Source organism: Pecten maximus, chromosome 13, assembly GCF_902652985.1.
Source record: "Pecten maximus chromosome 13, xPecMax1.1, whole genome shotgun sequence".
Lineage (NCBI taxonomy): Eukaryota > Metazoa > Mollusca > Bivalvia > Pectinida > Pectinidae > Pecten > Pecten maximus.
In genome coordinates, this window is record NC_047027.1 from 13,843,641 (window position 1) to 13,870,872 (window position 27,232).

At 35.7% G+C, this 27,232-nt stretch overlaps 2 protein-coding genes across 2 annotated transcripts; one reads left to right on the top strand and one right to left on the bottom strand.

Moving 5' to 3' along the window:
- On the bottom strand, nt 1-6,093 carry LOC117341164. The gene is made up of 3 exons (XM_033903010.1): nt 5,177-6,093; nt 3,627-3,702; nt 1-2,778 (listed from the first exon to the last, which is right to left on the bottom strand). Exons 1-3 carry the CDS (start codon nt 5,870-5,872, stop codon nt 2,480-2,482), a joined length of 1,071 nt encoding a protein of 356 aa, XP_033758901.1. The 5' UTR covers nt 5,873-6,093; the 3' UTR covers nt 1-2,479.
- Nucleotides 6,056-26,984, top strand: LOC117340464. The gene is made up of 9 exons (XM_033902224.1): nt 6,056-6,134; nt 15,707-15,921; nt 19,129-19,423; nt 19,867-20,433; nt 20,951-21,057; nt 21,471-21,705; nt 23,750-23,842; nt 24,078-24,404; nt 24,613-26,984. Exons 1-9 carry the CDS (start codon nt 6,056-6,058, stop codon nt 25,182-25,184), a joined length of 2,490 nt encoding a protein of 829 aa, XP_033758115.1. The 3' UTR covers nt 25,185-26,984.
- The last annotated feature ends 248 nt before the right edge of the window (nt 26,985-27,232 follow it).

The window sequence follows — 27,232 nt, forward strand, 5'->3', positions numbered from 1 at the left end:
GTAATGATATCACCTATAACACAGAATGGCAATATGGAGAATAGACGTGTGGTTGTTGACAGTGTAGGCCGACCTGAAGGAATTATATTTAATCACTATTAGGAAATATGGCCATGGAACCCCTAAGACTGACATTACTAATATGCTTAGCATTTAGCAGGAGTAGTAAATACCATTTGTATTTATTTACAAAGTCAAGGGAGACGTTAGGAAGAAAAACAAACATTTAGAAGGAAGATCCCAAAACATTACGATCATGCAATAGGGGCGAAGTGTACATTGTGTTATCTGGCAGATGCCATAATACCTTTAAATGTTGATTTGCGGTTTTTGAGCGGACTGATGGACAGCCCGTCATTTCAGGATAACATAAACCAGACTGTTTTTATAAGTGATCCAATTTTAAACAAGGCCCCGTTTAACCGCTCCCTCTGTCCGGTATTGCCCCCAGGAATACCTTTGATCAACGAGCGGTAATTCAAAATAATCTTGAAACGTTGAAGAATGGTCAGTTTTTGGTGAGATATTTGACAGCATTGAACTGTCACAAGCCTATTATCAAAATCAAAGTAAATACCATTGATATTAAATGAAGTTATCTTTTCAAAAGATTATATACAGTGTGCTCGTATGTTTTCTGATGTGTCTATACGCCACATAATCAATATAGAATAACATCAACCAGTGTGTCATTAATGCATTTCTACAAAAATGCATAAATTGTTAATAGGGCGTTTAAAAATAAAAAAAAGATCCATTGTAACGAAATAGTATTGATCAATAAAAGTCATAACGTTTCCACCTGCAATTAGAAGTGTATTTTTTTTAAACTTCAATATTGAAATATTTACTCCATTTAATCGCCATACCATTAGCACTAATCAATAAATATTACATTTAGAATAATTTCAGTGTTCGGGGGAACCATAACAAAGGTAAATTATCAAACTGTGTTTGTTTGTTGAATGGTATTTGGCATAAACTATTAATGGTATGCCAAAATTCAAGAGGTGCTTTAAAGTGCCACTTAATGTAAATGTCCGGTATCGTTATTAGCGATTTTAACACGCTTGTTGTCTCTAAGGGATTAAGAACTGAAATGATACAATGTTTGATTTGGTATTGTTTATATTGTCCTATCAACAGCTAAGGCCATTTAAGGGTGGCTTCCCGTGTCTGCTACATGCATGAGGCGAGTCTGTGTTTGTATTGGAAGGTTGATGCCGACTTCATTTTGCTACTTCACCGACACATACTGACAAAAACACTCAATAGTAAACCCAATCCGCTCACATTACCCTGACAACGGGCAAACCAGTTTTTTCACTCCAAAAATGAGTAGCAAGTACCATTGATAGACTCTGATATGTTGCGGTCATAAGACAGTATATAAAGTCTTTTTTTTTGTCAAAAACCTCAACTAAGGCAAGTAAAAAGGATATGTTAGGAAGAGGAAACATTTAAAAAGAAAAGATATATCCTAAATTTAGAAACTTCTTACAATCATGGAGAGTGGGATAACAGGTTCAATTCTGACATTCAACCTGCAGGGAAGCTAAAAGGATACACATGGAAACATAACGATTTTTTATTTGTTTTTCATATGCCTTTGACACTATATTTAAAATGAAATTGTACATAAGGTAGACCATAAATAAAGTAGGTATCTTTAAATAATTACTGTTTTGATAAAATCAACAAACAATGAAACAATATTTTTTTTCATTTCAACCATTGAGACACATAATATCATGTGACTTCCAAATGGACTTGAATTTCGTTTAAGTTTTACATTGTATACGTTTAACGACTTATCAAATGCTATGACTATATAAACACGATCTCCCCTGCGTGTGGTGAGCGCGTATTTAAGAAGGCTGCTTGAACACTTTCTCGTAAACCCCTTGTTCCTGGTAGGGTAAGGCACTTTTTCGGCCGGATGCCAGCAAGATAAGTCAATTTGTAATCTGTGAAATTATTACGTAGCTGTCGTCCTTCCGTTCCTGGATTCGTTAATAACTTTATGATTTTTAGTGACACTATCGTACAATTATGTTTGTTTGATAAGGAGTATTTTGAGTTGGAAATTGGTGTCGACTCTTGGTTTCGTTAGCCTGTCGGAAGTCTGACAGTTGCTGGAAGGAATTATTCCGTGCTGGTGGCTAATGAATATTTCCGCCCCTTGATCATGGACAATCATGGTTTTCACGAACACCTATTTTAAGCTTCTTCTCAAGTTCCATCAGTAGGTATTCAGTTCTAACGTTCCTAAAATAATCCTGAGACAATCCTCACCATTTACAATATAACCAGCAATACCACCGTATACTACAATAGTACAAGAATCTTTAGATTCAGTTGATGATTAAGGCTGATTAAAATTAAGTACATGTATTACGTCTTACATTATGCTACAAGTCAAATTACAGCAAATGTTATTTTCTAGTCATAAAAAATATTTATATCTGTATCTACCAAGTTAATGATTACAAATATTCCCTTTTATGTTTTCCCACATCGCCAGGAGACTTCCGATGTCTAAGATTACCAAACAAATTCCAAAAATTCCAAGAACACATCCACACGTGTAACCCATGACCTTTGAGGCTACCCTATGGTCTGGAGCGGAGATGAGAGAGCGGAGGTACAAAGTTGTCTTTTTCGGATGGACGTACAACTCGTCCTTCAGCAGCTTCAACGTCTCTTCCAGATTTACAGTGTAGTTCTTAAAGCTACAACATTGGCACGATGTATTCAGTACCAGTGGCGGGGGAGGACCTGAAAAACCAATACCTTCATTTAATGGATTCTTGAAGGGGTTTCACACTGTCAGATAGAGTAACAAAACAAAGCAAAAATGATGGTATTGAATTTGACGGCCCATCGATGATTGGAGACATTACGGTCAAAACAAAGCCAGATAAGAAGGATGCTCACAACAAAACGAAACAAAAACAACATTAAACTGAAACTTAAATGCGAAGTGGTACAATTCGAACAATAAGAAATTTTAGCTGATTACGATAGCATTACATTTTATGGTATAGTGATATTTAAAATAAAATATAAGCGATGCAGATATTGTATCAATCAGTCTAGTTAAGTTTGTTTAACGTCTGTTAAACACTTGTAATCGCATATAAGAGTTTTGTAAATGTAACATTTAACAGATTTCACGAGTCTGTTTGATATCACCAATCATCAAAGCTTTACATCAAATAGCATTGCATGATGGGATATATGTATGTCCAATGTGTTTACTCGAAAAGAAGTTGACAAAACTGTCGAAAAAGCTTCTTCTCGACAATTTTCTCTTTTAACTCACCAGTCCAAAGTTGTGGCGAGGAAATATTTAGGATACGAAGTGTTGCAAAGTGTGCAGAAGATATTTTTTTGTCGATCAATAGCAAACCGGATTATAAGTACAGGCATATTATTTCCCTGCTCGTCCACGGATTTCGGTTGTGGAAATAATTGAAAAGACAATTTTCAAATTGGTCCTTATTGCCGATTTTAATCGCGAATTTTATCTTCAAATCGGTTCTTATCGCTTTAATACAGTTTTCAAATACGCGTACCCAGTAACACTATTACCGGATGATTATCAATTTTGACACATTACCTACCCTCAGTGGAGCTACCGGGTAATACTGTACTTTCTCCACACTTGACGTCTGCATTTTCAGTTGTCGTTTGCTGCTTCTGAAAAACATGAAGCACATCTGTCAAATTAAATGATTATCGATGTTTAAAGTAGTTAACAGTCTTATGTCCTATTATATAAGGTCAGTATCAAGTGACCTAATCTAATCCCCTTTTGTCTATCGCCTACATCTATAAACAGTTCACATTTTCGACTTCTTTTCAGAACCCCTGGAACTAATTTTCATGAAATTTTGCAGAAAACTCCAATGGCCAAATGTCAGTCATAAGTGTGCATTGTAATTAAGGTCCTCATCCGCAAGTGGGCTGAGGGACCATGTAAAATTGGTTCAAATTAACTGAAATTTCAAAATATTCTTTTCAAGACCCAAAGAAGTTGAAATCAAATACTCTTCATGGGTGGGAGGGTCTTAAGGGACTTTATCAAAATTGTGAATTGCATAACCTCTCGTGTTTACCCGTGAAAAATGTTAACTTTCCTATAGTAAATCACAATCTTTGATCATCAACTGTTGAATTTAATTTGCATTAGTTCAAACATGGTTAAACTATAATGGGTGACAATTTGATGTATGCAAGGGTTGGCGCTTACTGGCCTCAGGGGCTGATGGGCGGGGCCAGAAATGGTCAAATTGACTGAATTTTTTAGAACGTAGGCGACGGTTAAACAGCATGGACTTCTTTTACATATATTAGTCAATGCCGGAGAGTAACACGAACATACAACAGCGTCCTAAACACACACATGCATCTCGAAAACGGAGTGGCTGTACTTATTTAATAATACAAAACCAACTGCCGTCATCCCTCGTCCCGTACTGAATCAGTGACATGTCTCGGCATATTGTGTTATATTCTGGTTATTGGATAAAGGGTCAAAGATCAACGTCATAAGTCATAACAAAAAAGACATTTTACAGTTTTGGAATAAATTAATGTCATAATTCCTTACCTGTTAATATAACGTTAAACAATACTAAACCGAACCGAGTAGGTACATTGTATATTACTAAGCCTTTGAACAGATAAACTGCATATTCACACAATAACAGGATTATGTTAAGTCCTACACCTGATTGGATATTGGTGGTCAACGGCCAGCGTGGAATTCACTGGACCACTTTTTACATTAAACAGGTTGCGAACAAGATAACGTTAAAATCCGGACAAATATAACACCACAATGTCACAGTCTACACCTGGGTACAATTTGGTGGTCAATGTTCCGGATTATAGATCACAGGTACTATAACGAAAAAGGGTTGTACAATCCGCCATGAAGGCTAGAACATAATTATGTTTTTGGTTGTTGTGTATCTTTACGCGTAATCTTTCACTTTTCATCTTCAATCTAAATATTTAACTCCTAAACTGTATCGGAAGGTCTATATTTTCATTTATATACAGAAATGTCGGTCATGAAAACGTATGCTTATTGCTGCACGTCACAGAAATCGAAGAAAAAGACCATTAAAAACCGAAACGTTTCGTTACTTTGTTTATCAATACTTACCTTATTTGTACGTTGTAAAATGGGATATCCTATTCCTCTACCTTTCATATTAATTCCATGAATATAGACTGAAACCACAAAAGGTTGCCTCATAGGGGTAATCTTGTAAATCTGATTTCTGTTCAAGTTTTCCACCAGTATTATGCATGTATTGATGTGACTGGGACACTCGACGTATTCCGATATGGTTTCATTTGCAGATTTTACCGTAATTCGTACATTCGTTACGATAACTAATTGAGCATTCTCCATTGCAGCTGGTACATATACCATCGGTTCTCCTTCAATTTCCTCAAGGGCCGGCATCGTGATCAAACATGGGCGTTGATTATCATTTGCTACGATTATATTTACGAGTATTGGTTTGTTTGAAATCAGGAAACAGGTTGAATTGCCAAATGTCAATGTTTTGAAAGAGCCAGCCTCTGGTAAATCAACATGTTCCGTTACGTTAGTTGAACACGTGTAATTCACAAAAGTATTTGGAAAACCCGACATAATTTTACATTCATATGTAAAACCTTGTGGAGCTGCAGTAACGTAGACGTTACCCCAGTTATCAATTGGAGGTAACTGTTCGGCCGCGTGGTTTCTTTTATATGCCTGACCAATGCGTTTGTTCCCATTAAATACACTCACAGTTCTAGAAGACCGTATCTCTGTTCCAGTAAAATCACTCTCCGTGTATACTTGCATTGTACTGTATTCATTTAAAACCTCTGTTATAGTACTTCCATTTGCATATGTGATACCGTTGTACTTAATTTCTGTATTGTTTGACCTTAGAATAACATGCACACATGTATTTTGATATATACCGACAACAAGGAATTCAGAATAATATTTCCCAGTGATGACAAAGTAGTGGTTGCCTTGGTAATGGGTTGGAAGAGAAAGAAAGCCTTCTATACCATTCACATGCTGACTAATTCCAAACACCAACAACTGTTGATCACAGGTAAGTTTGATCCCCTTTCGGCTTAGATTAGAACCAACGACTTCGACATCACTTGTGAAAGTCTCAGTATGGACACCTCCACTTTGAACTGAAAAGTTTCTTGATTGTCCATCGTGGGATGAAATAGAGGCATGAACACTATCACTGTTCGAATTAAGAATAACAACATCAAATGTAACTTCATTTGTGGTATGTCGATTTTTCAAACACCCCAGCATATAGACTGTCATTTGGTTGGTGTCTCCTTTACTGCCATGTTCTACAATTACAGAGTAAACCTTTTCAATACAACAGTGTCGATTGTAAAAGAATGAAGCATTTGGTACATGATAATATGCAATGCTTGATTGTTTTTGTACCTTTTTAACGGTCCAGCTACAATTTTCATATATTTGATTTAGGTCAATTTTGGCTTTAGTTTATTTGATTTAAACTTATTTGAAATACATTGTATATTGATCTTATACAAAAAGTTGCGGCGGTTGACAAAAAAACATTTAAAGATTTCAACTCCTTTAAACAATTAATCATAAGGATAGAATGCTTGTGTTGTACATCGACTATCAGCATGACAGGCAAGGTCATACTAAAACTACGGTAAAGGGTGTGAGAACCACTTGATCAACGAATTCATGTTATTTAAGAAATAATTAACGATGGTTCGTGTATTATTGCAGGATATGCAACGAGGACGAGGATATTTTGCAAATAAATTAATAACGAAAGCTGCAGGCCTGAGTTGTTAATTAAAATTGCAAAATATCCGAGTCCGAGTTGTATATCCTGCAACAATACACGAGTCAAAGTTGATTATTTCTATTCTACCATGTACTGTTTAGTTCTGAGATCGACCTCTTTCTAATAGAAAAACAGCAAAGAAACCCCGAGAAAACCTTGTAATTTATTCCTTGAGAATTGCATTATTTGTTGATGAAATATACAGGCAATACAGTACTACGATCAAGAGCATCTTTCATATGGCATTGATTTTGAAAATTTAAAAAAAAAAGATAAAAAAAGGGGAAAAAAGGGGTGGCCTCCGAAGGATTCGAACTAGCGTCGTGATAAAAAATATATTGAAAGACTAACCCATTAACCCACTCGGCTATAGTAACATTTGATGAAACGGGTGAATATTAGATATTTAAAATTGTAACAGCCGTGACTCACGACCGTGTATTATGGGCACGAGCGTGGGCTATTGGAAAATAATACATGGTTTTAAACCAATCAAAACTGGCGTTACATAGCAAACATGGTAGAATATTGAACAAATCATTTCACGTCTTACCTGTTAAGACACTCAAGAGGAACAGTATCTTCTTTACGTACAGAAACGCTGCAAAACTCATTTTTTCCGCTATCGAATGCAGTGTACCCGACACTAATTAATTAGGTGAACGTTAGAGACACGTCCTGGTGTTCCATGAGTGCATTTGCAGACTGATTTCTGTTCTATTAGAAACCGGTATGCCTATCCCGTGTATAATTTATATATAATCCTAAAAAATCAAAGACATACATGCTCTCTAAACGAATAGGCTTTACATTGTAGTATACAGGCAAAGCGTTCTCATCAGCTTACTTTATTTATTTAGTTAAGTGCCTGACAACACATACTGAATATCATGACATTTTAGGCTGTTGAGTATCGGTTTTGTTCATGCTACATATGCGACATATTTCTAATCAATGGGTTATTGTTTATCGTTGTAATGTGAAGAATGTACATTTGAGATCTCCACCACATACTCATCTATAGTATTGTTTGACATCAACAAATAAACCTAAAAAACGAACTGTGTATGAACGTTAGTTTGACATTTAGTCAAATTCAACGAATTGAGCGACACAATGCATCTTAGCCTCGTTTTATTAATTTACATGTCCGGTACCCATTATTTTATAATTTTCATAATTACAATATTGAGCTCCAAAAATATCATTATTCTAAGCTTAATTTTTTTCTATTATAATCATATTTGAATACATTTGTCATTCACAGATCTAAGGCTCGTGATCAATAGTTGTTTGGAACTCCATAACAAGTATAAGCGTGTCTGTTTTGTATCCTCGTAACCAGTATCATCGTGTCTGTTTTGTACCCCCATAACTAGTATCATCGTGTCTGTTTTGAACCCCCGTAACTAGTATTTTCGTGTCTGTTTTGTACCCCCGTAACTAGTATCTTCGTGTCTGTTTTGTACCCCCGTAACTAGTATAAGCGTATCTGTTTGTACCCTCGTAACCAGTATCATCCTGTCTTATTGGTACCCCCGTAACTAGTATAAGCGTGTCTGTTTTGTACCCTCGTAACTAGTATAAGCGTGTCTGTTTTGTACCCCCGTAACTAGTATCATCGTGTCTGTTTTGTACCCCTATAACTAGTATCATCGTGTCTGTTTTGTATCCTCGTAACTAGTATCATCCTGTCTTATTGGTACCCCCGTAACTAGTATAAGCGTGTCTGTTTTGTACCCCCGTAACTAGTATAAGCGTGTCTGTTTTGCACCCTCGTAACTAGTATATTCGTGTCTGTGTTGTTCCCCCGTAACTAGTATAAGCGTGTCTGTTTTGTACCCTCCTAGCTAGTATAAGCGTGTCTGTTTTGTACCCTCCTAACTAGTATAAGCGTGTCTGTTTTGTACCCTCGTAACTAGTATAAGCGTATCTGTTTTGTACCCTCGTAACCAGTATCATCCTGTCTGTTTTGTACCCCCGTAACTAGTATAAGCGTGTCTGTTTTGTAGCCTCCTAACTAGTATAAGCGTGTCTGTTTTGTACCCTCCTAACTAGTATAAGCGTGTCTGTTTTGTACCCTCCTAACTAGTATAAGCGTGTCTGTTTTGTACCCTCGTAACTAGTATAAGCGTGTCTGTTTTGTACCCTCGTAACTAGTATAAGCGTGTCTGTTTTGTACCCCCGTAAGTAGTATAAGCGTGTCTGTTTTGTACCCCCGTAACTAGTATTATCCTGTCTGTTTTGTACCCCCGTAACTAGTATTATCGTGTCTGTTTTGTACCTCCGTAACAAGTATAAGCGTGTCTGTTTTGTACCCCCATAACTAGTATTTTCGTGTCTGTTTTGTACCCTCGTAACTAGTATAAGCGTTTCTGTTTGGTTCCTTCGTAACAAGTATAGGTGTATCTGATTTGTACCCTCGTAACTAGTATCATCGTGTCAGTTTTGTACCCCCGTAGCTAGTATTATCGTGTCTGTTTTGTACCCCCGTAACCAGCATCACGTGTCTGTTTTGTACCCCCATAACTAGTATCATCGTGTCTGTATTGTACCCCCGTAACTAGTATCTTCGTGTCTGTTTTGTACCCCCGTAACCAGCATCACGTGTCTGTTTTGTACCCCCGTAACAAGTATCATCGTGTCTGTATTGTGCCCCCGTAACTAGTATCTTCGTGTCTGTTTTGAACCCCCGTAACTAGTATCTTCGTGTCTGTTTTGTACCCCCGTAACTAGCATCTTCGTGTCTACTTTGAACCCCCGTAACAAGTATAAGCGTGTCTGTTTTGTATCCCCGTAACTAGTATCATCGTGTCTGTTTTGTACCCCCGTAACTAGTATTATCCTGTCTGTTTTGTACCTCCGTAACAAGTATAAGCGTGTCAGTTTTGTACCCCCATAACTAGTATTTTCGTGTCTGTTTTATACCCTCGTAACTAGTATAAGCGTTTCTGTTTGGTTCCTTCGTAACAAGTATAGGTGTATCTGATTTGTACCCTCGTAACTAGTATCATCGTGTCAGTTTTGTACCCCCGTAGCTAGTTTTATCGTGTCTGTTTTGTACCCCCGTAACCAGCATCACGTGTCTGTTTTGTACCCCCATAACTAGTATCATCGTGTCTGTATTGTACCCCCGTAACTAGTATCTTCGTGTCTGTGTTGTACCCCCGTAACCAGCATCACGTGTCTGTTTTGTACCCCCGTAACAAGTATCATCGTGTCTGTATTGTGCCCCCGTAACTAGTATCTTCGTGTCTGTTTTGAACCCCCGTAACTAGTATCTTCGTGTCTGTTTTGTACCCCCGTAACTAGCATCTTCGTGTCTACTTTGAACCCCCGTAACAAGTATAAGCGTGTCTGTTTTGTATCCCCGTAACTAGTATCATCGTGTCTGTTTTGAACCCCCGTAACTAGTATTTTCGTGTCTGTTTTGAACCCCCGTAACTAGTATCATCGTGTCTGTTTTGTACCCCCGTAACTAGTATCTTCGTGTCTGTTTTGTACCCCCGTAACTAGTATCATCGTGATAACACCGGGATTATACATAATTTAAACGAAATTGTTATTTCTTGCATGTTCTTGAGTCTCCATCATTTAATGTCTATGTTTTACTGGAGTTATGACACTTGACATCTCAAGGTCATTTAGGTCGAAAGTGAAACAGTATTTGTTGTTATTGCGTGGAAACAGTTTGTGTGAAGCGAATATTCAGCGAAAATCGCGATTCACTGAAAACCAAATTGTTTCACCAATATGGGCGTTATGTCCCCAGGCCGAGACATACCAGAGTCTTGCAAATGGTAGTTGCTACACCTGCTTAGCGCTCAAAATTATGGAAGTGGGACGACAGGTTTGACCGATGGCAGTATAATGTGACCGGGTGTGATGTCCTGCTTGGTGTCTGTGGAAGTATGCTTCAGTGAGGTAGCACTATAAATCGGCAAATGCTCCGGCCTATCACAAGGAGACTAACACGAACATACCATAGCCACACGCATGCATATCGCACGCAAGGGAGTCTTTCCTTAAATACCCCTAGCTGTTGATAGGACGTTAAACAAATAAAACCAAACCATATTGTTGCGCCCCGTTATACTAATTGAACTCTCCGCTTGTTATGGTGGATTTGTTGTTAACTACAACATATATTGGACTCGTTACCATACTCGCACACTGATCGTGACTTCAGTTTTCTGAATATCATCACACATATATAATCACTGAAGTTCAGACAAAATTATCGTGCGTACAGTGATTTTGTCTGAAGTCCAGTCGTGTTTCTAGAGTGTTAATATGTGTACACCTGAATCACGCATGCTATTCTGTTTGATCGGGAACGCAGTCATGGCTGTTGCTTTGGCGTATTTGTATTTGTACTAAACCAACCCCGTGCTAGACCTCTGCAGTACGGCATAAGAATTATACCCGCTTCCTCCATGGCTCAACCATATATGTTTGTTTCTTTCTAGACATATCTTCGCCTCACTATTAGCCTGTAGTTGAGCGGTCACCTCTGTGAATAAGTCTTTTGGTTCTATCCTCTGACCGGTACATAACCTAGTGTATTACATGGGAAGTTGCTACTCCCGCTGAACGGTCAGCATTTTACGAGTGAGACGTATGGTTTCGTATTGTTAAAGTCATTTCAAGAACTAAGTAAGTTCATTTGAGTGTGGTCTTCCCTGTGGGAGAGATGCGGGTAGGTGTGTTTTGTTGTTATTGTGTTTTGTTGTTTTGTTTTTGTTTTTTTGTTTTTGTTTCTTTTTGTTGCTGCTGCATAATGTTGTTTGTCTCCTCGTGATAGTCTGTATACTTACTCTATATCGCTACCTCACTGAAGATTACTGCAAAGGAAACCCAGTAGAACACCCCATCCGTTCACATTATACTGACAACGGGTGAACCAGCCGTCCCTTCCCAAAAATGACGAATGGTCCGTTGTCAGAATAATGTGATCGAATGAGTTGTTCTTTGGGATGTTTATGGCGGTATGCTTTAATGAGATAATATTATAAAGTCGACATCAAGTCCACGCTATGATAATAAACACGAACATACCACAGCCTCCCACGTACACGTACACTACATGCATTCATCGTATACACATGATTGACCGCCCTTTAATATGCATAGGATAATAAAAATGTAGTCACCACAGCTGTTGATAGGACTTTAGACGATACAAAATAAACACCAATCCCCTGAACGATTCATCAACTTCAATATTCAAGAGTTTCGGTATATTGTTTGATTGGTCGGTTGTGTTTGAAACCACATCACTAGTTGTTTTCATGAATACATATCATTTCATAATATTCTTCATTCCATTGAAAATAAATAAAATCCTTAAAATGTGTTTTCCTTTTCGCTGTCTCTAATCGAATTTATGAAAGGGTGCCAGATTATAGTCTAGGCGGGAGGCTTGTCATTATATTGTGCTTATAATCCTATATACCGCGACAGGTTTAAGTCAACACACATGACGTCAACATGAATAAAAGAGTTAATCGATTACTGCACATTGGAATACATAAACACTGTGCAAATATCATCGTTCATCGGCGCAAGTGTTTCTTTGAAGGTGGCATTGACATGTGACAAAGGTAACTATTTATTGATGGTCTTTTTGATATTAGCTAAACCCCAAGCTGTTGACAGGACGTTATAAAACTAAACCTTAACCAACACTGCCATAAACAAATTCTGGCTTAAGTATCCGACCTGTCAGCGTGTGTCTGTAAATCCGTTCTCTACCTAAAATTTATCACAATATTGTATTGAAGGAAAGCCTGTGATAACTTATGATATTGTGGTATTTCGTTAGATATATGTGAAAGAAATTATTTTGTATTATTTGCCTTTTCTATGTATATTTTTCATCAGATGGTGGGCTATTCAAATCGCCGTGCGTCCGTGGTCCGTCGTCCCGTCCGTCCCTCCGTCCCTCCGTCTGTCCATCCGTAAACAATTCTTGTTATCGCTATTTCTCAGAAAGTACCTAATGGATCTATCTCAGATTTAATATGTAGGTTCCCCTTGGTGCCTAGTTATGCATATTGCATTTTTTGACTGATCGGCAAACAACATGGCCGACAGGCAGCCATCTTGGATTTTGACCCTTGAAGCTTGTTATCGCTATTTCTCGGAAAGTATTGAAGGAATCTTTGTGCAATTTCATGTGTAGGTTGCCCATGGTCTATAGTTATGCATATTGCATTTTGAGACCGATCGGAATACAGCATGGGATTTTTCTCAATTTACACAGATTAGTAAGAGGAAGGGAAAAATAGAGGGAAGATCAATCTGACATGGAACCTATAAAGATCATTCAATGGTTGGCGCCAGGATCCCTCTGGGATCCCTTGTTTTATGAACAATATTCAAAATAACGAATTAGACTAATTGTTCACAATAAAAATTTAACGAAATTTCACAACTAACATTAGAAAAACAATTTTCTTTATTTTAGACATATTATATCAAAGAAAAAATATTCCCCTGTTCTATTACTGGATTTTGTGTTCATTTCTGAATGCTTAAAACTAGAATAACAAACATACGCTGATATCTTTAATTAATCAAATCAAAAAGCATTGTTTTTGTATTTACACTGGATGCGATATGTGCTTGATATATGACATATGCAAATTGAATCAATATTTTTAGATTAAAAGTAAAAATACCATACGCTGTATTTTAGTAAATGTGTAGGAAGTAATCACGTTATGTGTCCGTCCGTCATTTCGTGTATGAGTCTGTCCGTAATAAGCCTTCGTACAAGCTGTCTCATTTACCCCCGATTAATAAGTTTATATTTACAACAACACAACATTATAATCTGATCATGTCTCCTATGTATGACACAATGAAGAAACCAAAGTGGATCTTCTGTCCCATTGCAACACATTTTTTCTCGTTGCCATGCTTTTCTGTGAGTTTTGTTTGTTTTCTTTCTTTTTTGGGGGGGGGGGGGGGGGGGGAGGGGGTCTTCTTAAAACGTGTCTCTTTGACACACGTCCGAAAAACCTAAAACAAAAACATACCTTATAAGAGTTCGGTGGTCATAGGTCAAGGTCACACTTGACCTATTTCAAAAGCGAATGATTGGACTGGGCTTATGAGAGCCAGACCCGAATGATTTTAGACTTGCTGCAAAAGATCCTGCGATAGCGCTGATCAAATCGTTATGTTCGCCCATCTTAAAAAATCGTGCATCAAACGTCTTCTGAAGTTCAACTGTTACCATTTAGCTGAACATTGGTGAAGACATTACGGAAATGGAGCGGAGAAATTTGTTAATTGTTGGCCTCGTCATTGCGCAATCATGGTTTACTTTAACAATTACTATGTCAGGTTTCTCAAATTCTGTATATGAGATTGATATAAAACTTGCCAACATTATCCTGAGACGGGTTGTCCGAGTCTCATTTATTACTCTAGCAGTTCCAAGTCCAAGATTGCCTCTTTCTTAAAAACATTTAAAAACTTCACCAGTTCGGCTACTGAGCTAAAAATTTCGATAATTTCATGGAAGTATTGTTCCTTATTTAGCATTGTCAAAATTGGAATATCAATAGTTGAAAATGTTTTATAGTCAGATTAAAAACATCATTTCAATCGTATATTTGGTATATTAATCTGTAGAAAAACTAAACCAAAATTGCAAGATCGTGACAAAATGGATGGAGTTCAACATTTTAACGTGTTCCATGTTAGAATATTCTTGAATGATTATTTTTACAGTAAATAATACAAAACCACGGTACTGGATAAACACGAATGTCATATTTATAACATTTCAGATAAGCGCCTGCACAAACAATCAGTCCGTGTTTGCTATATCGTTTTAGAGTTAGTCACCAGTATATGAATTATCATGTAAAGCACCCTTCAGAGAGTCTGATTGGCTAAATGCTTCCATAAAAATTTTGCGTACGATTGTGTGATTCGTTATTAGGTTTTAGATGTTTGGTTAGTTAGATAAGATACATTAATTCGTGTCTTCATTGTATTGTTTTCTTTATTAACAAAATTACCTGTAAAACCATTTGCGTAGATATTTTGAAGAACAAAAATTCAAATTAGTGCGCAAAATATTTCAGTTATATCACATTCAGGACAAATATAGTAAAACGTTAAGTTAACTAACCTGATTCAGTTCTCGTTTGCAGAAAATCAGGATGTTTAGAACAGCTTAACTGTAGTCATGGATGCATTCCGTATAAAAACCGATAACTTGTAAAAATCGTCAGTGGGAGTTCGCCTGTTGGCAAAGATAGTCGAATACGGCAAAGACTTCAACTTGAGACGCCCTCGCGTCTGATATCACAATGAAGACATCTGGCCTCGCGAAGTTTCTTGTTACAGGTAATCAACAATATTGGTTTGTTTTCAGCTGATGCCAGCTAAGGAAGTTCTGATAATGCTAATTCGCTATTCTGTTGTTTTTGATGTTTTAATATATATGTATTTTTCAATGCATGCATCAATTTACATTTAGCTTACCTCTGTGTTACAAATTTATCACGAAACTTGTATTCAATGTCATGTTTCTTTTTTTAACCAGTTTTAGGGGGGAAATGTATACGTTATTCTTCCAATGAGTGAATATCAGATCATTTAATGCTTTACTTAATTTTATTTAGAGCAGTGCCTGTCACACTTCGCAATGTTGCCGTTTTAACGAAAACACCTTTTACGATACCACTTGTGGCGGAGATCAGGTGTTTATCTATGTTCAATTCTTGTTTATTTTAGTTTAGGTTCAAATCACTGAGTTTTTTAAACAATTTTCCATTCTGGAATTAAACATATCATTTTATAATTTCAAACAGTGCTGTTGCAGTCGTTTTGCAATGGTCAGTCCGATTTGACCATACAGGAGCGAACCTTTGGGTCAGCTGTTGTTCAGGCAGTAACTGATCGTATACGGAGTAGTTGCATATACTCAGATGACCGACTGTTTATCAGACGCTTAGCCATTGTTCAGTCAGATGACGGAGGCGTCAACACTACCTACCGAAACGGATACTATGGCGGAATATGGCAGGTAAGGTTTCCTTTTATCTTAATCCCTCGCTGTTATAGACTAGACAGAAAAATACATCACATTAAACCTGAATGAAGCAAAAAGCATTCTACGAACCTCGGTTTAAACATTGAGTCATGAACAGTATAATTGTCAATAATTTTTAAATGATTTATCTTGAACTTCCCCTAATCAAGAAAACAATCATATAATAATTTCTAAAAAAAACTGTTCACTATCAGATAAAACTAAATCATTTTAACGATTCAGTCAATTTACTTTATAATCTTGCTGGGTTCCTAGGCTTACTGAAGTACTAGGTTAAAAAAAAACAAAGCGGCTTACACCGCGAAAACGGCATTATAAATTCCACCAACTGATTTTAAACTTTATTTTGCTAATTTAAATCATTTGTTACTAAATATCTTATATCACTGTTTCATAATTGGCCAAGCATTTAAAACACATTTCTAGCTATTTAAGCATTAGGATCAGTCTCAATTCATCGAATCAACCAGTAACTGTTAGATACATCTGAATTGCATTGACTACACTTTTCAACGGTTTGTTTCTATAACACAGCATATATTGTCTTAAAACATTTTGAAATTATGTACCATTAAATTTGTTTTATAGATTTCGTATTGGTTTAATATTTTTAGTCCTAATAACCTTAACCGTGTTGTTGTGTCGATAAGAATAAAATAACTGACTGGAGATATCTTATCAAACTTACTTTCTGCTAGGAAAAATATGTATTAAAATTTTAAAAAAAGCACATTTCATCATTGGCTGAAGATATTGAACCTTCTGGTTTATACTTCCTTTCATTTCTGTCAAATCTGCTCACTTACGTCAAAATTCATAGTAAAAAGTTATTAAAAATCTAAAACTAGAACGTGAACCGACACTTTTTTTTTATTCAATTTTTTTCCACATAATCACATACATCTATACATCGCATATGTAATTGGATACATTATTATTCACATTACAACTTAATATTCAATGACAATTTCTAAGAAGATTATTTAAATTTTCATTATATTCCTAATATGGATGTACATTACATTACACATGTAAAAAAGAAAAGACATGTAGCTGTTGTTACCTCACGAAACATGGTAAATCTTTAAACAGAAACTGTGTACATTTTGTAGTTTACAAAACCATTGGTTTAGCAATAGATAAAAATTGTGTAATTTACCAACCAGCTAATTAGTTAACTTTATATTTTACCCTTTCCCTTTTACTGACCTTATCTTTATATTCATAATATGCATGTACAAGTACAACATATGTAAAATATGGACATGCATCTGTTAATTGTTACCTAACGAAACATGCTAAAACTATAAACAGAAACTTTTATAGTTTACTAATTGGTTTAACAATAGACAAAAATTGTGTAATTTACCAACCAGTTAACTTGTTAACTTAAATGTTGATTAATAAATATCCATTTATAGTTTACCTTTTCTGGTTTTTTATGATGATATGTATATATCTTCTATTTTGTTGTAATGGTTGATGTATTGTTTGCTTTCTGAAAATATTGGAGTTGTGTTTTTCAGTTTACACAAATATATATAGTATCTCATAAGCAGCAATACAAAGTTTATCTAATAATTATGTTCTATGTCTGTTACACCAAGACGAAAGGTCATTGGATGTCTAGGTAAAGTTATTTGGCATTTGTTTTCCAAAATTTCCATAAACAAAAGTTTTGACAACACTACATTCCCAAAATAATAGAAGAATAGTTTCTCTTCCAATTGTGCAGAAGGTACATCTTTCAGTTTCTGAAAGTTTACATTTCATCAACTTAGTATTGGTATACAATATCCTGTGTTCTAGTTTATAATGAAAGTTAATAAGTTTAGTATCATCAGTTACCTCCCTTGTTAGAAGATAAAGTAATTCCCAAGTTTCATCACTGATGTCAGTATTTAATATTTCTTGCCACTCTCTTTGGCTATTAATTGATTTTTCAGAAAGAGGTCTGATCATAATATGATAAAATATTTAGTGACTATATCGTGTGTATTCAAATAATTAATCAACATATATGGAATTATAGGTATATCTACAATACAATTACTATTCCGTAGAATGTCCGTCCAGTTTCTTGGTATGGCATTCATAACACCAAAGTACTCTATAAAGTTTACATTTATACTGTATTTATGAGAAAAAGTTTCATAGGACATAAATATATTGTTTTCTAATAAATCAGAGACAAAAAATATATCTTTTTTACACCAGTGTTCATAGAGAAAAAATATACTGCCTCTTTTAATATAGTTATTGAAAAAAATAGGTTGTGATATTATTTCTTCGGGGGTTGTGGGGAATACATGTTCTTGTATAGAGGCCCAAGATATGAAAACTTCCCTCCAAAAAGTATTGAATTTTTTTGATAATTCTGTTAAACCATCTTTAGTCATTTTAAAATTGTATCCCCTCCAATACACTCTAATTTATCTAAAAGTATTTTTTTCCAAGCTGCATGATTTGAGGGATCCATAATCTTTTTTATCCACGACATCTTTAAAGCATGACAAAAAGTTAAAACATGTGGTAGGCGTAATCCCCCATTTATATAATCACTATACACTATATTTCTCTTGATTTTGTCTGGCTTACCATCCCACAAGAAACTAAAAAATGTTTTTTGTAATTCAATAGTAAACCGACACTTGGCGCGTTGAATTACATCGCCGGATTAGAAACAGCAAATCATTGGTTTGTTTATTATATACCGAGAAGTTCCACTGCCAATTTATGGTGGATTTTTACGTTTAACCTATCTTTTTAATTGTTGTTAGACTCGCAATCGCTCTGTAAGTTCTATATGATGTGATGTTTCCCAATCGTTTTCTTTGCCTTCACGGCACCAATCAGTACATCTGACCAACTTTGGACTGATGCAAGGCTTTGATCGCCAGTCCGCCATTCTTCAAAACAAATATTGTGATAATGTGTGAATGACATAATGTGTGAATGACATAGTTTGACGATAATGTGTAAGTTCATCTTGTTATCAAACAATAAGCCAAAAAATGTAAAGAAGGGGAAAGTAGAAATAACTTCCATTCAGTCGTGGACAACAAGATAATTCTAGATGTCTTGTTTATTTTAGATTGATGTGTATCTTTTTTTGATGTACCTAATACTTAACACCCATAACCTTATTGATTTGGAGACCCATTCACATATCTATTTTAGATTGATGAAGCGAAATTTAACATCACTAGAAACTGTAGCTCTTCTGCAATAAGCCAGGAATGCAGCGCTATATTGTCTGAATTCAACATCAATTGGCGTACTGTTCAGTGGACAGACCTCTGGAAACCACTGTACTCCGGCCTAGCTGCGTCTCTATACCTTAAACTACAAGGTGTTGACCCTGCCCCCGCTGACCTTTCAAGTCAGGCATATCTTTGGACAAATCATTTCCAGCCGGCCCAAAGCGAGTTAACTTACACGACAAAGATTCAGCAAGCAGAGAGCACTGCCGATGGTAAGTGTTTTAATATGCGATTCTTTTTTTAGAATAAGTAAAATTATGATCCTTTTAAGATGATAACGAAACGATGTAGTTTCATGAATAATTTCATAATTTATTTTACTTTTTTATTTTAATTTTTTTAATTTTCAATGTATGTCTTTTGTAGCATTGAAAATACAATAAGCCATCATCATCTACCAAAATCGGATTTCAGTCTTTTTTTTTTTTCTCGGAAGATCTTACTTTTTTTTGTTGTTTTTTTTTCAAAGTGGACGTATCCTACATTATTGCTTATTGTGATATATTTTCGTGGGACGCACCCTTCCATTAAACATTAATATCTTCTCTAATAACGGTTGGTGTGGCGTACCCTACTCACATGCATTAAGATATATTCTAATACAAATTTATGAGACATACCCTACTCATATTTATTATTATATATTTTAATACAGGTTCGTGTGACTACAAACCTATAGATGTTGTTTTCATCATTGACGAGTCCGGGAGTGTTGGGTCTACCAATTTCAACAAAACATTAAATTTCCTATCGGAGGTCGTAGACAACCTAAATATCGGACCTAGTACTGTACATGTTGGTCTCGTCAAGTTCAGCTCTTTTGCTACTCTGGAATTCTATCTAGGAACACATTCGACAAAAACATCCTTAAAGTCAGCTATTTTGAATACCGCATATAGAAGTGGAGGGACAAGCATCGGGGCGGGTATACAGCACGCAGACAAGTATGTCTTTCCAGAAATATATGGCGGAAGAAAAGATGCAACAAAAATTGCCATTTTGGTCACGGATGGTGTGTCATCGTCTGCTTCGTTTACTAAACAAGCAGCAGACGCTGCCAAGGACAACCACATTAGGATCTTTGCTGTGGGGATTGGACGTATCAATATCGTAGAACTCAACTATGCAGCCAGCGATCCCGCCTGTACACACGTTTCAGTTCTGACAAATTTCAACCAAATCGATGATATCATTTATGAAATCAAGAAAAGCGCCTGTAGAGGTAAATGTATTTACATTTTACGTGAACAACTCTCGTATCACGTTAACAACTTTCGTACCACGTGAACAACTCTCGTATCACGTGAACAACTCTCGTATTGAAGCATTTTCTCATCCATTGGCTGTTGCGAACACGTTTAAACCCTCTTAAGAAAAAACTGTAATTGTGGTTATTTACGCCGAGGTTAATTTCACGATTTCGATATGTAGACTATACGCGTGCGTGGAATTTTCGCGATCAAAAGGCCTTTGCGTAATAAGTGAATGTTTTCCCTCACAAAAAATCGACGTTTACAGTATGTACCTTGCCATGGTTTAGAAATATTTTAATTAATTTAAAGATTCAGGAAAAAAGGGGAAAACGAATTCAATAAAGATGCAAACAAATGTTTTTAAATAAATCAGATTGATGCGAAACGGTGAAATTATCATTACAGTGAAAATCTGAGACAGATAATTGTCAGCCTTAGCTGCAAATTCTTCCTATTTTTGGTTATTAACGGACTATTTTCTTTCAGCGTCAAACCAGGTAGGAGAGGAAGCCGAAGTGGACGGGGTTGTAACGGGAGAGGACGGATCTACCATTCAAATTGACACTGGCGACGGCAACAACAAGACCATCACTGTATGTATATTAAAAAAGCAAAACAAAATTTCACGGTACTAAAAGTGAATGTTGATGTATATGATTTTAGAAAAAAGTAAATAACACTTTAGTTTTGATTTAACATCTTCATTATTTGTTTTGCCTAATCATTATTGCGAGCCTCCTTACAAAAATCCCTTGAGCGATTTCCTACGTATTTGTGTCAATTGATACGAATTTATAAATTGTTATCCACCACATTCTCCATTTTCTTAACTTTTGTCATTTGTTTTTTCTTAAGTGGAATGTTTATCTTGATTGCTGTATTATTTTATATCAAACGTTACTGTCAAATCTGCTTTGTAAAATGCCTATATTAACTGCACAATTTAAGGCAAACATACATTTATATATCTCTTTGAACGCTACGTAATGCTTGCTTCAATTCACAGACAGAAGTAGATTGTGGTGAACTGAGCGTGTTCAGTTCATTCTATACGTCACATCCGGGTCCTGCGTTCTACGACCAAAAGGATACTGCAATAGAAGGTTCCCCGTCGGTGTTCGTTGTCCACGTGACCGACAGCCGGCCTCTCTACATAACGTTTGTTAGACTTAACCCCGATCCTTCCTGTCCTAATGCATCGTACACTGTGAACGTTTCCAATGATCATCCAACAGACACGGGTAAGTACATACTGCGTGAAGCTACCAGAATCATTATTTAATATTTGAAGACGGTGGGGACAAGGTGGTATAGTGGCAGGACACAGGGTCACGTGCCCAAAGTGTCGATAGTTTAAGTCCAGTCACGGGGTTGTGTTGTACCAAGATAATTTACTCAGTTGTGTTCGAGTGGTGGTAGGGCAGTGCAGACAAATTTAGGGTGTACTCTGTAAAGTGCTAATATTGAAGCTCCTGATGTCAATAGTCCATGTCATGGACGCTGTGTTATGGAAGCTCCTGATCTTAATAGTTCAAGTCCAGTCATGAGCGTTGTGTTGTATCATTGAACAAGATACTTTATTCCGTTGTGTTGGAGTGGACTCAGCTGTAAATGACTAGGTAGTAGGGCAGTGCAGAAAAAACTAGTGTGTACTCTGTAAGCGCTGATATGGAACTCCAGATGTATGCTCCTTAGGGCATTGAGAAATGCATTGGATCTGAGATGGTTACGTTGCTTTGATATAGGGGTATATATATAGAATATTATAATATAATTATCAAAAATTAGTAAAATCAACAGAGTGCAATTTAACCATATAAAGCATTGATGGACATAAAGAGATAAACAATATCCCGTTATATACCATAGGGACTTAGGGGTTGGTAGTTTCTTGGCTACATATATTTTTATAAATCGTTGAGATCCCCCATTGAGATATATAGCATTGCTAGGCATCAAGGGATGAAGTGAGTTAGTTTATTGGTTATATATTTGAAATATTTGAGATCCCTATCCTTTAACAATATCTTGTTCGATACCAACAATTAAAGCTATTAACATTTGATCCAATCCAACCATGTGGATTATACAGGCCTTCTGGGCATCTTATCGTTTTAAACTAAACGTTAGTGTTCCTATATATAACTTTATTATTTATCTTATTTTGTTATCAATAAAATGTACAAGTAATGATACAACATTCACACACATATCAACACATACTAAGACCGTTACCTGTATATATGTCCACGTTCTCACCGAGTACACTTCATATACATTGTTTTCAGAATTCAAAACATAATCTTTCTATACTACTTGTATATACAGAGCATACATTTCAGTCAATGCCACGATATACTTGTAAACAAAGTATCTTTCATTTTCATAAAATACATCAATAATCATACATTCAAACCACATATATCATTATATATTTGAATAGTGTGTTAGCCACGTACACACCTCACTCCATAAACAATGTGCCTGATACATGTTTCAATCAGTCAATTTATTTTTTACGAGTGAAAATAAGGTCAATCAAAAATGCAATATCTTCACTTATTTAACCCACATACAGTATTACTCATATCCTTCGAGGTCGAGGTTATAAAAATAAAAATACGCTTTTTTATATTTCGCATTTTACTCAATGTTTGTGCTTGTTTCATTATCATTATTTTCCCCTACTGATCTTGATCGTATTGATGAGTCGTTTAGAAATTATAAATATATACTACTTTGGTCAGAATTTTGAATATGAATTCAGCATTAAAATTCTATATAAAAATTGTGCTCTCTCCAGCAAGGAATAACGGCATAATAACAAAACCATAATTAGAACTCAAAACTCGTAAAAACAAAGCTAATATTTAAGCAAAAATATAGATTCCCAAAAAGGTACAAAGAAATTGAGACCAGATGTTTCGGATGAGAAATCGTCTTCTGGTTCATCGACGACCAACGCCATACAAATTTAGTTCAAATCCGCAAAGTCGCACTCTCAAAGGACTGTTAGGGTGGTGACAATGGAACCACTTGGCATATCGATAAGCATCAAACAAGTCAAACTCCATATTTCTTTGAGAATTCCAAATGAGGTTATGATCTCGACCTAGGAACATTCTCGTTGTCTGTAACCTTGCATCTGCCCAAACCTCATGTTCATTTCTCCGTCAGTAGTTGACATCGATCACTGTAATCGTGATAATGGGAACGAGGCCATTAAATGTCGAATTATCTAATTAAATCATGTTGTATAGCTTACAATTATTTATTTTCTACCAGGTACTGACATCATATGCAAAGTGAACGGCAAGTGGCAGTTATGTGGTTCCGGTAATGTAGACGGGGATGACGATTTTAACGAAATATGCGGAGGTATGATCTTAGAATTACTGATATATATTTGCTAATGAACACTGTAACAGAATTGTTTAAAGTGTTGATCACTGAGTTGACTACATATATATGTGTGTTTTATGTAAATAATCATTAATTATAAAACATCAATCAATATATAGAAATCAATACTCACAGAAAACAATCGAAATGTAGAGTACGATGCTGATGCAAATCAAGGTATTAATAGAATATCATATAATTTGTGTTGTAGTGTATGAAAATACCGACTGGAATACTATATCTAATCCCTGTAAGAAGGACGGCGATAAGTACCACTCTCACCCGACAGATCCGGCCAAGTTCATCACTTGTGGTGACACACAGAAGATGTACATCACCCAATGTCCTGTCGGTAAACTCTACACCAACGGAGGATGTGCATATGCACACAGGCTAAGCTTTGGAAACATTGACCATTCTGCAGGAAGTCCGGTCGATGCCCTCAGCTTTCATATAATTCTCTGCAGAGTCAGTGGTAGTCTTGGAGAATGTCTAAGTAAAGATCTCCCACAGGACTTCTATGAAAAACTATGTGAAGGTACTTTCCGAATTATTCTGATTCTACCTCTTTAATATATTCATTATCAAAAGATTTTACTTCAAAGCAATATTCTATCTCGTAAACTGAATGAAAACGATGATATTTAGGTACAATCAAATGGCGTTTTCATCGAATGTAGAAGTCCTTTTTGAGTGGTGATTTCTATCATCAAAATATTCATAAAATGGTCAATTGTCTTTTTCAGGAACAACACCATCGGTGCAAGATCCTTGTACTTCCTGTGCAATAAGTGACGGCCATCTTGTACACCCTTTTCCACTGGACGACAACAAATACATCACATGTGAGGACGAGGACAATCACCTCATCACACAGTGTCCTGTCGGAGAGAGGTTTAGCGTTGCCAAACAGGGCTGTATCTCATCTACAGAGGACGGCGACGACGAAGATAGTGTAGAGGGTAATGGCAATGTTAATCCTTGTGCAGAAGCTGTCAAGCTACACAAATTTTACTTTCCGTACCCGAACGATAAAACGAAATTTATCCAGTGTGATGAATGGGGCCATTCCTTTATTATGTCTTGTCCATCCGGTCAAATTTGGTTCGATCAAATTTTGACATGCGCAGTTGATACACCTGGTACAAAAACAGATGGGGGCTATTCCGAAAACTCGTGTACCGGTAATGCAGGCAAGACTATAGCTCACTCAGACCCGACCAAATACATCAACTGTGATGTAAGCGGCATCGCTCACATCATGTCGTGTCCGAAAGGTCTCAGGTTTTATATGTCACTGTCTAGGTGTGACTGGTAACACAGATATATACAAACATGATTAATCAAACATGATTAATCAAACAGATCAAACTCAATCGCTTGCAAATGCAATTATCCGATAAATGTGTATTTAAAGTATTGCCATAGTTTGATAGAATTCCCCGCGTGTGGTTGATTAAAAATACAAATAAATAGATAAATATAAGACATATATATAAATAAACAATAGATTAAATTGACAGAAGGAAATTGTCGAGTGGCTATTTGATTTATACCAAATAGTATGGAGTCGAGAAGTACAACTTAAAAGATGAAGTTGGATGCACACTATCGTAGCTGCGGATTAGATGGTTATATCATGCAGACATTACAAAAATGTCCACCGTTTCAAAAATTAATAGGGATGGAGGAGAAATAAATGTAAAGTAGACATTTTTGAATGAATTATCTCTCTTTGGTCAATTACATTTATATACATTTTTTTTTCATTGTAAGATTGCGTTTTCATTTATTAATTTCGTTTTTATATTATTTTTATTTAAATTGATTTCCAATATTTCCACCTTAGATATGAAAAGAAAAATATATATTTTTGCACTATTACTACCCTTCAAAAGTTACATATTTTAACATGACTACCAACCCCTTAAAAGTTACATATTTTACACTATTACCACTCTCAAAATGATGTATGTATTAGTTATTACCACTTTCTAAATGCTACATACATTACACTATCACATCCCTCCAATGTTACATATTCAACACTACTACCGCTCACCAAAAATGCTGACATATTACACTGTCACCAACCTCCAAAACTTACGTACTTTATATTTTAACCACCATCTAAAAGATTTGTTTTAATTTCTCTTTATCTTATCGTACTATGCTTTTGTATTTGATATGTCCCTAACGGCCTAATTAGCGATCCGTTTTAGAAGGATGTTATCAAGATTTTATGTTTGACGTGCTTTTATACCATGGATCAAATGTAACGCGTGTTTGTAACAGTTTGTATTCTGTCGGCGCTTTAACGTCTTTAGATAATTAATGTTAATTTTCGTAAAAGTTATAATTTGTTCATCTGTTTATGTACTACTTTGAAGGTTTTACAATAACATTGTGTTTATCCGGAAATAAGCTTACTGGTGTTAATTGCAATTTATTTACTATAAATGCCGACAGATTCTTTGCAATATGCATTTCTGTAGCTCGTGCCTTTTAGGCAATTATCTATGGAGCATTAACGGCTTAAATTTATTAAACATACAAGAGGCTTTTATATTCAATTGACTGACATGGTTCATACAGACCTTGAAAAGTGCTAATTTGTTTTTATCTTTACCTAAAGTCTTTGAAAAGTGCTTGAGTTTTGAAATTTCGTTCCTGGGGTTTACTGAGTGCTTGATGTTTTTGTTTAGTTTCAGAATTAAGGAAATATTATGTAAATTTTCATGTTTATATGTAGATCGCGGATTTTATTCGTATATTATAACTAGGCATTATCTTCATGGTTATTTTTTAAAAACGCATTATTTTTTTTACTTACATGATAGATTCGGAAAGGTAATGTTCTTATGCTATTTTAATGTAGATAGAAATAATAAAAAAAACATTTACCTACAAGTTTGGACAACATAATGAATCTTGAAAATTGAGAAAATGTTTAAAAAGTGTTCGATTTTTTATAGGAAAATCTGTAGGAATCATGTGACATCTTTTACAGATGGATATTCTTCAGTAAAGCTTTTTCATAGTTTTTAGTTGTACAACTGCTTTTTTATATTTGTCATTCATGTGTGATGTGATATGATGTGATGTGATTAAAAGTCGTGCTGATTGTTTTGCCTCAAGTTGTATCTCAAATTGTAAACGGGGGTATACTTCCTTCAGCTTTCGGATCACAGTTTTAACTGATTGATCAATTGCTTATTTTGTAATTTGAGTATTCTTCTTTTTTGCCGTTCATCAAAATGTTCTGCGAGCTGCAGGAAAATTGGATTTCAACGCACCATAACAGAACGGTGAGCTACTCAAATCACCCTTTGTCATTGGCCTGTCGTCCATGAATAATCCTCGTTG

Excerpts from the sequence above, each read along its gene's own strand:
- LOC117341164 (XM_033903010.1), bottom strand. The coding sequence starts at position 5,872 with ATGCAAGTATACACGGAGAGTGATTTTACTGGAACAGAGATACGGTCT. Across the intron at positions 3,703-5,176 it reads TTTTACAACGTACAAATAAG|AAGCAGCAAACGACAACTGA; the intron begins GTAAGTATTGAT and ends CATGTTTTTCAG. Across the intron at positions 2,779-3,626 it reads ACCCGGTAGCTCCACTGAGG|GTCCTCCCCCGCCACTGGTA; the intron begins GTAGGTAATGTG and ends TTGGTTTTTCAG.
- LOC117340464 (XM_033902224.1), top strand. The coding sequence starts at position 6,056 with ATGGGTTGGAAGAGAAAGAAAGCCTTCTATACCATTCACATGCTGACT. Across the intron at positions 23,843-24,077 it reads TTTTAACGAAATATGCGGAG|TGTATGAAAATACCGACTGG; the intron begins GTATGATCTTAG and ends TTTGTGTTGTAG. Across the intron at positions 24,405-24,612 it reads CTATGAAAAACTATGTGAAG|GAACAACACCATCGGTGCAA; the intron begins GTACTTTCCGAA and ends TGTCTTTTTCAG.